Source organism: Gadus morhua, chromosome 9 (genome assembly GCF_902167405.1).
Source record: "Gadus morhua chromosome 9, gadMor3.0, whole genome shotgun sequence".
In the NCBI taxonomy this organism is placed as follows: domain Eukaryota; kingdom Metazoa; phylum Chordata; class Actinopteri; order Gadiformes; family Gadidae; genus Gadus; species Gadus morhua.
In genome coordinates this window covers 15,513,183-15,526,794 of record NC_044056.1, presented here as the reverse complement: position 1 = coordinate 15,526,794, position 13,612 = coordinate 15,513,183, and the positions used below count along the sequence as shown (strand labels likewise).

The window sequence follows — 13,612 nt, the reverse complement described above, 5'->3', positions numbered from 1 at the left end:
GTGGACTTCTGGTCCGGGAGTACCAAAATAAAAGCATGTAATAGTAAAGTAGAAACGACAATTAAAAGCATACAGGCAGCGATAATCTGTTATTAAAACCCCTTTTTAATAGTTAATTACATTCCTTGTTAATCAAGTATACAGAGTACTGTGTGTTTATTCGATTATTGCTACCAGATATGCTGTACTTGATTCTACAGTACCATTTTGTGACAGGGCTGCAATGTTTCCTACTTGGTGACCTTGTGTCAGGGAGGGTGGGGGGGGGGGGTGTTTGCATTGTGTCCCCCCTGACACAAGTTTTAACAAGGCCATTAGAGGTTGATTTGTTGGTGTTCTGCTCTGTAAAAGAGCCTGTGATATTCACCTCCATTCCCATCGGTGCTCTACAGTGAACCGCCTGAAGGGAACCCACCGGAGAAGAAGAAGAAGAGGGGGCGGCCCCCGAAGAAGAGGGTGGAAGACCTCCAGCTGAGGTGACACTAGTGAAAGTTTGTCTCAACTCTGACTTTTCTTTTGCATTTCCGTCGTCATTTTGCCTCTTTCTTCCAATTGTAGCTCTCTGTATCTCGTTTTCTCCAATGGAGGATTTATAGGAGGATTTATAGTTGGTCTTTCAGCAGAGACTTTAATCCACCCTGGAACAAGGACAGCCTTGAATCAGCCTTCTGGAACATACAATGCATCTCATAAAATGCATTATTTAGTTAAGCAGGATAATTGGTAGAACTGTGGCACAGCAGAAGTATAGTTGTAGGGGTGTACACATTCAGTTTACTTATAGTCCCATACAGCATCATATACAGTGCCTGGAGATTAGGTTAATTGTTAATTGTATTATTCTTTTTCTTCTTTGTGTTTTGACAATTTGGAAATGGAACAATACTATAACTATTACAAGAGGCATTCCATTGTCTTACTGTCTTAGTAAAAAAGTTAGATGATAAGACTAACTAAATAAATAAATACAAATCTCTCCCTTACAAAGAAGTGACGCTGAAGAGATCGTCATCATCACATTGATGTTTGTGTTTCAGTGAGGCGGAGAGCGAGGTTCAGACTGACACCGCCCTGGACAGCCCCCCCCCTGGCACAGGTAGGAGTCTTAACCGCCAGACAAGGCCCCGTTTTCAAATGGGAGCCGTCCAACATTCCACTCGGTGTCAGTAGTGCAGGGCCGGGGAGGCGGTCACCTTGGACCTGAGTCTGTCTCTCCTCCCCCCAGACCGCCAGAGAGGCTGCTGGTCCCTGGTGTGCGACACGGAGCCTCAGTGGGTCAGTCTTGCGGAGAGCATCAAGGACAAAACCTCCCCGCAGGACCGCCATCTCCACCGCATCATCAGCCAGAACTTCCTGCCAGAGATCAGCAGCATGATTGAGCACAAGGTCGGTCCTGCCGCGCGTCGCCATTGGTCCTCGTCGCAGCCGTCTGTTTCCCTCGCTCTATCTCCCACTCTCTCTCTCTCCAGTGTTCTTGTCGTTACATTTTGAGAAAAATGTGTATAAATGCTCTTTACTTGATTAAAGTAGGGTCATGTTCAGTGCTGTTTAAAAGAACGGCGTTAACGCTGTAATTTTTTCAGTAACGGGGTAATCTAACTAATTACTGTTTCCGTCGTTACAACGCCATTGCCTTACTGTACTTTAAATGCAGTGCGTTGCTTTGAATCGATTGAATGTATTGCGTAATCCTAACGCACCCCTGGCTCCAAACACAAACTGCTAGTGAGGAGTTGCTTTTTGGAACAAGTAGTGAGTAACTTTAACTAATCACTTTTTTTAAGTAACGTTCCCAACATCGTTCGTGTTACAAATAGGAGTTTAGAGAGCTAGTTTGGGAGAGAGGCCACTGCAATCATGTTCTGAGTCATTCTGCTTGCTGTTGAGTCACAACAAACTCGGGTTCAGACAGTCCAGGCTTTGAAGACTATCAGGAAGGAGGGAGTTCTTTCGGGAATTCTTGACTTACCGCTGTGAGTCAGGGAGCAGGAAGAGAAGCATGTGCTTGTCCTCCATGCAGCGCACAGATGAAATTTGGATCGGGTTCAAGGCCTTGAGCCAGATCCTGACTGGAGGTGGAGTAGAACAGTGCACAGCGTGTCTTTCACTGGCTCGGAAGTGATCTGCTGAAGCCCACCTGTCAGGCCTGTAGGACACCAACTGGTTATTATGGGAACTGGAATTATTCTCCTGGGAGTTACTCTCTCTTCTGGCTTAGTTTTCCATCATATTTTTGATATTTATAGAAATGGAACTCGTCACTGCTCCATTACCTTTTCTATTTCCTTCATGGGAAATAATAAGTCTGCTGTCATTTGATGTGTTTTACCACTGTTCAGGTTCAATGTTTTAACATAAGGTTTGTGGACTTGCATTACCCTCTGCTCATTTATAGCCAGCCCTTTTGTTGCGTTGCTATGGAAACCATTGAACTCAAGCGGTTGTGTAGGGAGCCGAGCTCTGCAGATAGGTGTCGGCACAGGGGTCACTCCCTTATTGTCCCTGGACAAATGTGTTCTTGTCCTTCATGGTCGCGTAGCTCCGCTGTAGCGCTTCCCACTCCCAGATTACCACCGAACAACCTTCAGAGAAGCAGTCTGCTGAACGCAGCGCCTCTTAAACCCACTGGGGATTTCCGGGGACTATTCCCGGGCTCGTGCAATAATTGGAAGAACAAAATCAGAATCAGTATGCGCAGACACGCACGCCGATGCGCACGCCCTCAGATGCACACGAGGCCAACGCCCGCACCCTTTTGGGGTGCGGGCGTTGGCCTCGTGTGCATCTGAGGACGTGCGCATCGGTGTGCGTGTCTCAGGCTGCTGTCACCCACGGTCGGAGGAGGTCTCCTCACCTTGAGGCAGGACGGTGCCTCTTGATTGACGGCCTGGCTGTGCTGCAGGATTCTCCCCGACCTCTTAAGTGGCGACAGCAGAGGCACTCCATCTTGTGTGCGGGGGCAGGGGTAATTGTGTGTGTGTGTGTGTGTGTGTGTGTTTGTGTGTGTGTGTGTGTGTGTGTGTGTGTGATCGCACGTGTGGGGGAGGCTTGGATTGATAATGCACAGCGCAAGGGCCCCCAAGACATGTTAAGACTAAGCTGAAATAGGGTGTGCTGTGGCGGTATGGAGGAGGCTGGTGCGAGGTTACTGTAGCTCAGCTGGCCCGTTTTGCGGTGACAGGCCATCAGAGTCATCGTCCCTTTTGTCTCACTCTCCACTCACTCTGGTCCTCACTCCAGACCAGCAGTAGTTTTTCGGTGGCAGCCAGGGGCCTGGCTCTGACACGTCCCTGTGCTGCCGGCAGCGTCTGGCTGACAGATTTGCTCTCACTGATGCACCCTGACATGAGCCGCGGAGGCCAGGCCCTGATATAGAAAGCCTTTAAAGAGATCTACTTAAACTCCCTGGTGGGCGGCTCTCTCGCTCTCTCTGCCTCCTATATGCTATGTCCTCACCGTACAAGCATGAATCAGTCCCCCCAGAAAAACGCAGCGTTTTTTTGTGATTGTTGCGGCCAAAAATCCTTGATTATACGGCACGTTTTCTTAAAAAAATGCGATGAAATATGCGGCAAATTTATGCAATTTTATGCGAAGAAATTGCAAAAATTGCGGGAACTTCCGATAAAAATGCGGGAACTTGCGAAAAATGCAGCAATTCAAAGACGTTCACGTCGCTTAATTACGTCACTTCATAACGTTCCCATGGCAACACGGGGAAATGGCTGCTCTTGTGTGAAGTAAACGTAACATTTTTCAACTTCTTGCTAAGATATATGTGACTTTTTTGCAACGAAAATGCAGGGATTATGAAATCATTCAAGCCCCGCATATTTTGTGCGGAAATCTACAATTTATGCGGTGAAAGTGCGGCATATTTGAAAAAATGCGGCCCCCGCATGAATCTGCAGACTGGCTGATTATGCGTTGAATTATGCGATCGCATAATCACTTTTTTCTTGAGGGTCTGATGAATTCTGAATGCCATCTGACATGCTGGCTTACACATGTTTGTATTACCGCATTAGAATTACTCCTTCAAACATTCAGAGATGAAGGCATCTCGGCATGTGCAGGTTGCCCAGGTAGACTGGCAGGGAAGGCCATCTCTCTGGGTGTAGACTCTGTCACCTCTATGGTAGCCAGGCTCAGCTTCTCTGCTGTTCTGTGTTGATCTACAGGAAAAGGAGCAGAAGCAGAAGCTTCTGGAGCCCTCACCAATCCGCGCATCCGGGCGCCACTCCGAGAAACGGATCCACCAAGAGGAAGAGGTGCGTCTCACAAAAATGCACTTTGACCTCATTGAGGGCGTCGACGCAGGAACTATGTGAACCATGATGTTTTTTTCTAATTCTAATAAACAGTAACCTTCAATCATTCTATTAAATATCTTATGTGTGTAGTAACCTAACCTAACACTGGGTGGCAGGATGGGCCTTTGGATGTAATGTTTCCTGCATGTCTGCCTTCAGGACGACCTGCCAGCCATGGCCGAGGTGGACAAAAGGAAGGACGGGGATTTGGACCGGCAGCTCCTGTTGGCGGAGCAGCGACGGGAGGACGAGCGCTTCCTGCAGGAGGAGAGGCAGAGGGAGGAGATGGAGAAGGTCAAGGCCGTGGAAGGTAACGGTGGCGCCAAAGACAGATCTACACCTCTATGACGGGTACACCGACCCAGATGACCTTTGCAGTGGGATCAAGAACAGAACCTTTGGAGTGGGCCCTCCATATCCATGGGTCCTCACTGTATGCCTGTTGGGGGGGCGGCGCCTCTGGCCGGGTGATTTATATGAGGGGCGCCCGGACTGAGAGGGGCAGTGTTAGCAGGGGCCTTTTAAGCACAGTATCTCTTCTCCTTCCCTCTGATGTCATCTGCCAGGGTTAATGAACTGCTGATGGTGCTTCAGAGGAGCCTCATTAATGCGTTCTAGATGAACAGCAGGACCTGCTCTCTGTGTGGATTGCCGATGTGGAATACTCCTTGAAACGCCTTTAATCCACACAGCAGGGGACCGGCAGCCCTCTCTGCCTTTCATGTTAAAGATAAAGTGTGTGTGGGTGTGCGTGCATATATATAGTGCTCTCCCTGTACTGGCCTTTTGATCAACTGATCCTGATAGAAGATGGCTAGCTGATAAATAGTCTATGTTGAAGTGGTGTGGGCCTGGTTGGTAATGGCTCTGCTCAGAACCCAGGGGTTCCAAATGGATGCTGTTCAAGAGCGACAATGCGTTTTAGATTTTAATGTTTGATCCAATACCGTTTTGTTTGCAGAACGAGCCAAACGAAGAAAGCTGCGGGAAGAGAAGGCCTGGTTGCTCTCTCAGGGTAAAGATCTGCCCCCAGAGCTGATGAATCTGGACCCTCACTCGCCCATCCGCAGGTCGCGCAAGACCAAGGAGTTGTAAGGAGCCCCTTTCATTTCAGCCTCTTCAGGGCATGTTTCTAAAACGCATTGTTTCCTCTGCTTTGAAATGGCTGGTAACATTTGATGCGTGTCCAATTTTCAGTTATGAAATCGACGATGACTACACTGCGCTTTACAAAGGTAAGATATGGGTTATTTTTGTAGCTGTTGCACCAGGCCAATAACAAGACGGCTGTTGATATTTTTCTGCATGGTATGCTCTCTGAAGTCGTACCTGGTTTGTTCTCTCCAGTGTTGGAGACCCTCAAAGCGCATAAAGACTCCTGGCCCTTCATGGAGCCTGTGGACGACTCCTACGCCCCCAACTACCATGAGCTCATTCAGGTACTAGAGGCCGTCTAGTACAGACCAGCCCCACAGCAGCAGCAGGCTCTCATGTTTGTTTTGACTTCAGAAACCTCTGGCATGCTCTTCCATCGCTTCAGAAGGGATTAGGTCCTATTGTAGTTTGGTAATTGTGCTACTTTGTCATTTAGACTCCCATGGATCTGTCCACCATCGAGAGGAAGCTGAACGAAGGCGACTACATCGCAAAGGAAGAGTTTGTAACCGACGTGAAACTTATGTTTCAAAACTGCATGGAGTACAACGGGGAAGACAGCGGTGAGAGCGATTTGAACTGCAGCCTTCCTCACGTCCTTCGTGGGCGAAAAAAAGAGGATGTTGTTTTCTAACCTATGAGGATGTAGATCTTATGTACTAAAAGTGTGTGTGTGTGTGTGTGTGTGTGTGTGTGTGTGTGTGTGTGTGTGTGTGTGTGTGTGTGTGTGTGTGTGTGTGTGTGTGTGTGTGTGTGTGTGTGTGTGTGTGTGTGTGTGTTGATGGCCAGGCAGGGCAGTCTTGACAGTGATTAATGGGGAGTGATTGAGCTGTGCTCCACTGCTCAGAGGGGGGTGTGGGGGGGGGGCTGGCTCCGGCCCTGCAGTGCCAGAGAGACATTCCAGCCCTAAGCCCCCTGTCTGGAGCCATCCATCCGACTCAATGCTCTCCCCAGGGGAAGAGGAGGAGGAGGAGGAGGAGGATGGGGGGGGAGAGGTGGGAGGAATCTTTTCCAGAGGGGGCTGAAGGAGCCTAGGGGGTCAACTGACGCCCTTTGACCTGGTCAGCAGCAACGGCCCCTTCGTGTGTGTGTGTGTGTGTGTGTGTGTGTGTGTGTGTGTGTGTGTGTGTGTGTGTGTGTGTGTGTGTGTGTGTGTGTGTGTGTGTGTGTGTGTGTGTGTGTGTGTGTGTGTGTGTGTGTGTCATGCTGATCGATCAGTGGTGTGGAGTGTGAGGAAATGAGCTGGTGAGAGAATGTTTGTGACTGGAAGTGTTTTTCCTGGCTAATGCGGTCACATGCCACACCCCGGTGACTTCATAAGAACAGCAAATATTAAAGGTGCAAGTGTGGGTTTGAGGGGCATCTAGCGCTGAGGTTGCAGAGGTCAACCAACTGAGTACCCCCTCCTCAAACCTCCCTTTCAAAAGATGTAGGAGACACAATGGTGGCCTGTAGTGGCATGTTTTGTGTACTTCCAAAATGGTGTCATCGTCTCCGACAGCATCCAAGTGTGAATTAATGAGGCTCCTTGATCGATTTATAAATTCTATAAACACGTTATTTATGTTATGTTATTTATGTAAAATTATAGGTCATGTCTTAGTAAGTAGGATTTTGATTCTTAATGTAGAGGGACAGTGAACCCAATTTTTCTTTTTCTTTTATACGTATTAGTTGATTGTCCAAATAGTTTGCAATGCCATTTTGTCACTGATACTCAAATGAGACTATAATCAGAGAAGAAGTCTGTGTGTGTCGTTCATATCCGTATCTGAGAGAGGGTAAAGCTTCTGGGACACTTGGTATACTACCTTGGTCATTTAGGGAAACCATGCTCACAAGCGCGGTACGAAGAAATATCCCAAATGGGCCATGGTCCTGGGGATAACACCCCACCCCACACCTCCATAGAACTTGGCCCTAAAATGAATTATTCTGAATTTTGAGTGTCTAAATGAACTTGTGTGCTCGCCCTCCCCCCAGAGTACACCAACATGGCAGACTCTCTGGAGCGCTGCTTCAGCCGCGCCCTCCTGAAGCACTTCCCCTCGGAGGACGGCGACACGGACGAGGAGTTCCACGTGAGCGGCGAGGACCGCGAGCGCAAGGAGCGCAAGCGCAGCCGCGGCAGCAAGCAGCCGGGGCCCGACAGCCTGATCAGGGCCACGGAGCAGGCCCACCGCAAGCGCAGCGCCCCGGGGGGCAAGGGCAGCACCCCCTCCGCCGAGGAGGAGGGCAAGAAGCCCGGCCGGCCGCCGCCCCCGCCCCACTGGGCCACCGGGCCGCCCCATCACCCCCTGGGCCCGCAGCACCTGGGCGGCGGCGGGATGTACCGCCCAGGACCACAGGTAGCCCGCCACAGCGTCTCAATCCCGTCGGATGTCTCTGGAAGTAATGCGCCCGTGTTCAGATCAGTACCGCGCTGAAGCAGCTTGGTTTATCAGTGCACTACTTTCAATATATAAGATACCATTCCAGTGTGGCTGATCTGATCATGGTTATCGATCAACATGACAGTATGTTGTGCGGAAAGAGGACCAAAACGATAGCAATTAACACATAATTTTTAATGGTGTTAAAAATCAGAGTTGCAGTCTCTTAATTAAATTGACCCCCCCCCCCCTAACTCTTTCATAACTGTTTCTCTGGTAGATGCATGGACCTCCTGGCCCCCACGGTCCGCCCATGTATTCCCAGAGGATGGCCATGGACCCCCGCTTTGCCTACTCTGCTCAGGGGGCTCACATACCCAGGCACGGCGACCCCGGTCTGCATCGCATGCCGCACAACTTCAGCATGCAGGTGCGTACCCCCAGGGCAGGGGCGGGGTTGGGGGGTCATGGGAAACACTGATGACCAAGGGCTTGAGGCCTTTTCCAGCTAATTGACATGCTTTACTTCACGACACGGACAGCGTTGTTCAGGGGTGCAGCCTTTCCACTTTAATTGTAAATGTGCTTACATTTGCTATGCTATGAAGTACTATCGTTTTGGCGCTTGCAGATACAGAGAACCGATCTGCGTACTTCAAAATACCATAACAGTGGTATGTGTTGTGGGCTGAGAGTTGGAGGAAAGATGGGGGTAGTGTTATCGCCATGGGGGCCACGGCATCTTTGAGATGCTTTTTTTATTATGTGTATGTGCGTTATAATGAGCTCAGGTTGCTCTCATTCATTAGTGGTGTCGGGTGGTTTTATAGAAGAAGATTTATGAGTACGAAATACATGAGCACAGTATCGGGTCTGAGTTCGGCTATTTGTGAAGCGTCTTTGAGTATTTAGAAATCCGCTATAAATAACTGATCAATTACTATTATTATTAACGGTATCTGTGCATCCCTAACGTTGTTAGACGGCTCCACATTATACCATTCCAATTTGCCTCATAGTTGGCCCCCTGCCTGGGGGTCAAAATGTTTTTTTCTTTAGATTGTGCGCATAAGTTGCTTGACCTACTAACTATTGTTTATGTTTGAGGTAGTAAGGAATACCTTTGGTGAAACTCGACTGACACAAAACATTTGTACTTTCAGCATCACCTGCGTGACGGTCTGCACGGGGGTCTCCGATACCCCATGGGTCCAGACGCCCACCAGCCACAGCCCCAGCACCAACAGCAGCACCCCTACGTCGGCCCCACGCACGGGCCCTCGCTAGGCCCGCGCCCTGTGGCCCTTCAGCCCGGGCCCCCCTCCGAGGCCAGCATGTACCCGACCCGCCAGCGGCCAGAGGGGCACACCATGCACCCCCTGGCCAACAGATACCCCATCCCCGAGGGCCCCCCGCAGCACAAGTACCCAGGCTTCGGGGCCCCCGGTATGGGCCTGTCCAACATGTGGCCCGGTATGCACCACCAGCCCCAAGAGAGGCCGCACGGGCCCCACATGCATGACCCCAACATGGCCGGCCAGCCCCATTACAACCAGGGAGGGGTGCCCCCGCCGCTAGGACAAAAGCCCTGGCCAGAGCCCGCCGCAGGATACCCCCACATGCCCGCCCCCAACGCCCAGTACCGAGTGCCCCCGGCCGGGAGCTCCCTCGGCGGCGCGGCCCCCCAGCCCGCGCCGCACCCAGACGCTGGCCGGCGGCGGCTGGCCTCCATGCTGGAGAGCCCAGAGATGCTGGCCCTGCAGCAGCTGTCGGCCTCCTCCGGACCCCCCGCGGGGCCCCCTCGCCAGCACATGGGCACCCTCCAGCAGCAGAAGCCCGGGCCCCCGTCAGCAGTTGGCAGCGCCCCAGCATATGCCCCCCGGCCGCCCCCCCCTCCCCAGGAGGTTCAGCTGCTGCGGCCCGCCAGAGACAATGGGCCAGACAGACGGCCTCCCCAGCAGACGGACACGCCGCTCAGAGGTACCCCGCCACACATGGGCCACGTTGCCTCCTCTGGCGTTTGTTACACTCAGAGTCTAGAGTGGAGAGTTTAAACACAGCCACACATCGGGGACACACACGTCTACCGTTTGTTTCTTCAGTGAGGACAGGGTCATTACTGTTATATTCAAGGTTTCAAACCAAAATTATTATTTTCATTTTTTTAACATGTTTGTGTCATGTCTTTGTGTCTCTTCATTGCAGTCATAATGAATATCAATCAAACCTATCTTCTGTCGTTTATGTGGTTTAATGGGACAATTTACTGCTGCCGTTTCAACTCCCAATTCTTTGGTTTGTTTGTTGGTGCTTGTGTTGCAATGTTCCGGATATTGATTGACAGGGTATTTCTTTAACGCGCTCCATGCTTCTGTGTTCACAGCTGAATCTCAAATGGCGGCCAAACGCAACGACCCCACAACCCAGGCCTCAGCACAAATGACCTCTCTGTCCTCGGACCACGAGGGCCGGCCCCCGCCCGGCCCGGCAGAGTGTGGCCCTCCTGGGGGAATGCACGGCCCTCCAGGGCCCGGCTGGGGCCGAACCCCGGAGCGTCGGACCGCCCCGGGACCCGCGGCGGGCCGAGCCCAGGAGTCGGACTACCAGGGACAATCCCACAGCCACGAGGCCGCCCAGCACGCCAACCCAGCCGCCGCCTCGGCCCGGTACGGCAGCAGCAGCAACAGCAGCCCCGTCCACCCCAGCACCGCCAAAGACCCAGAGCACCCACACAGCCATCCCCAGCACTGCAGCCCTTCAGACCGGCCGAACGCACCTCAGCACGCCCCTGCGCCGGTACCAGAGAGGACCCCGCCACACAATCTGAACGGACGTCCTCAGAGCCGGGGACACCAGGACAGCCCCCAAACCCTCCAGCAGCCACCCCACAACGGCGCTCACTACCTCACCTCGCCACAACACCCCCCCCAGCACGCGCCCCAACAGACCAGCCCTGTGCACGGGATGCCCCAGGGGGGTCCCCAGGGGGGTCCCCAGGGTGCCCGGCACCCTCCGTCCCAGCCCGTCCCTCTCACCTCTCTGCCCCCCAGCCACCCCGTCCCCCAGCTGCCCCCCCAGCCGAGCCCTGCCGACCGCGGGGATCAGAGGCCCTCGGAGCCCTCTGGCCGACGGGGGGACCCGGGCGGCCCTGACTCCCCCCAGCGCAGCCTGCAGCCCGTGGACCGCGCCGCGGGCGCGTTGAAGCAGCAGTGCTACAGCCCCACGCCCCACCAGACGCCACTGGCAGGCGGCACCCACGGGGGGCGGGCCGTCCCTCGACCCGCCCCGTCCGGCCAGCACCCGGCGATGCACCCCCAGGGCCAGGGGAACGGACCTATGGGGCAGTACGGCCTGGCCAGCCCCCCGCACCCACACTACGGCCATCAGAACATGGGCAGGCCCATGCCGCCGGCTGCCCAGCACCCCTACCCCAACCAGACCATGAACCCAACCCACTACCCGGCCTACCACCACCCCCAGCAGGGAGGCGCCGGGTACCCCTTCCACATGGCGGGCCAGCAGCACCCGCAGGCCCACCCCAACATGTACCCCCAGTACCAGCAGCAGCAGCCCTACTACGGCCAGCCCCAGGCCCTGGCTCACGCTCAGCCCAGCGGCCGGGGGGGCTACCCCTCCGAGGACTGGCAGCGCGCTCAGTACCAGCCCCGCCACCCCATGGCCCCCGCCGCCTACGTCCCCATGGCGACCGCCGGGGCCACCGCCAGGCCCGTGGAGAGGGGCATGTCGCCGCGAGGGCCCGAGGCCCCCCCCGCGCCCCTGTCTGAGGCGGGGCCCAGGCCTCAGTCCGGCGGCGGGGATGGTAAAGAGCAGCTGTGTGGCGCCGGTAGCCCGGCCAGGCAGGTCCGGCCGGAGGAGAGCACGGAGCGGCCCGAGAGCCCCAAGGAGATCCTGGACCTGGACAGCCACAACGCGGCCGCCCGGCGCCGCAGCCTGCAGCCCACGCTGCTGCAGCAGCAGCAGCAGCAGCGCCAACCCACGGCGGCCGCCGCCCACCTGGCCGCCGGCTTCATGTACGACCCCCGCGCCGTGCACCCAGGGATGCAGCAGGGCGGGGTGCCCCCACCCCACATGCTGTCCCGGGCCGGCGGGGGCTCGCCCTACCCCGGTCAGCCTTATCCCAGTCCCTACGCCGCCCAAAGACCCCACCCGCACCTCATGGAGGCCCTGCAGAGGCCCCAGCAGCTGCCCTACTCCCCAGGGCAGACGCGCATGGCCGTGTACGGACACCCCCAGGGCGGGGGGCACTTCCAGGGCATGATGCTCCAGCAGAGGGGGCTCGCGCCCGACCACTTCCTGCACCCTGGGTAAGGTAGTCAGTATAGTCCTGAGGCACTTAATTAGAGCTTGTTTCGAATTAGCTGTGCATTTTTAACGGCGTGTACGTAGAATGCCTTCCATTTATTATGTAAATGCATACACATATGTTGTAAACCATCTAAACTTTTCTTGTTCGTTTAGTCAATGATGCTCAATATCCTCATTGCAAACAATGAGATCAAGGCAATTACAATCACCAGTAGAGGGAACTATAAGACCGGTTTGAATGAAAATACTTAATTAAACTTCAACAGTGTCTATCTGAGGTCAAACACGTTGAACTAATCCTCCTCCTCTACTTTATTATTATTTATTATGAATGAGGTGGGAACAAACTATGCCCTTTGGAAACCGACAGAGACAACAAGGAAAAACTGATTCTTAAAGGAGACATATTATGGTGTTTTCCCAACAAGTAAAACTAGTATTTGAGTTCCAGAAAACATGTTATTGAAGCCGTTTGCTGGAAATAGCTTTTAGGAAAATAAATCGTGGCTCCCGCTATTCCCCTCTGTTCCAGTCCCTTCAGAATGCACTGTTCCTGGTGTCTGTAGCTTTAATGCAAATGAGCTGCTGCCCATTGACCAATGAGCTGTCAGACTGAACCACAGCATGGAGGAGAAGGGATGGTTGACGTTAGCTGTATATCTATATAATATAATATAATATAATAATAATAATAATAATAATAATAATAATAATAATAATAATATTATATATGGGTATTTATATAAAAGTATATCTAATATGACGGCCAAAAGCTATGTGCGCCTCGGATGATATTATGAATCATAACGACTGCGTCTGACGTCTCTGGCGCTTCCACAACAAGTAAAGACTCGTAGTGGGGGACATCTCGGCCATGGTTGAGAAGAATTGGGGGAAAGGAAATTTGGCCTGGACTCTCTGAAGTCCATGGACCCTGACATGGAGGAGAAAGGGATTGTACTCCGTGAGCAGAGCTATCGGACTGTCACCGAGCTCCCCGCGCTGGAGCTGCCGGACTGCCGCCGAAGCTTCGGCTGCAGTCCGGCAGCTCCGGCGGTGTACTCCGGGGGATGAAATGCCGCCGAAGCTTCCCGGCTGCTCCGGCGGGTGTCCTTCGGGAGCTGAAAAGTCTGGCGGGGGTAGCTCGGCGGCAGTCCGGCAGCTCAGCTCCGGGAGTACAATCCCTTTCTCCTCCATGTCTCCTCCTCCGGCGGGGGGAGCGCGGCGGCAGTCCGGCAGAGAAAGGGATTGTACTCCCGGAGCTGAGCTGCCGCTGAGATCCCCCTGCCTGAGCTTCTTGTCCGCTGGTCCACAAAATCTTAGCTATGCTCTGATTGGAGGGCAGTAGGGAAGTGGGAGGTAATATTCAACTGTGCCCCCTTCCTACGTAGGAGGGGCGCCGAAACTGACTCGCTCGTTTGGTAACTGTGGGTGGGGTACTTTCAG

The 13,612-nt window shown here is 53.5% G+C and overlaps 1 protein-coding gene across 1 annotated transcript in view; it reads left to right on the top strand.

Annotated features, from left to right (window-relative positions):
* cecr2 (CECR2 histone acetyl-lysine reader) overlaps positions 1-13,612 on the top strand; it is a 35,511-nt gene that overhangs the window by 20,199 nt on the left and 1,700 nt on the right. The window contains exons 5-17 of the mRNA XM_030365439.1: positions 393-476; positions 1,038-1,096; positions 1,226-1,386; positions 4,182-4,271; positions 4,473-4,623; positions 5,275-5,404; positions 5,511-5,548; positions 5,661-5,752; positions 5,905-6,031; positions 7,452-7,816; positions 8,121-8,270; positions 9,004-9,820; positions 10,224-12,165. Of these exons, the coding sequence (XP_030221299.1) occupies positions 393-476; positions 1,038-1,096; positions 1,226-1,386; positions 4,182-4,271; positions 4,473-4,623; positions 5,275-5,404; positions 5,511-5,548; positions 5,661-5,752; positions 5,905-6,031; positions 7,452-7,816; positions 8,121-8,270; positions 9,004-9,820; positions 10,224-12,165 (4,206 nt within the window). The remainder of the gene's footprint in view (positions 1-392; positions 477-1,037; positions 1,097-1,225; positions 1,387-4,181; positions 4,272-4,472; positions 4,624-5,274; positions 5,405-5,510; positions 5,549-5,660; positions 5,753-5,904; positions 6,032-7,451; positions 7,817-8,120; positions 8,271-9,003; positions 9,821-10,223; positions 12,166-13,612) is intronic.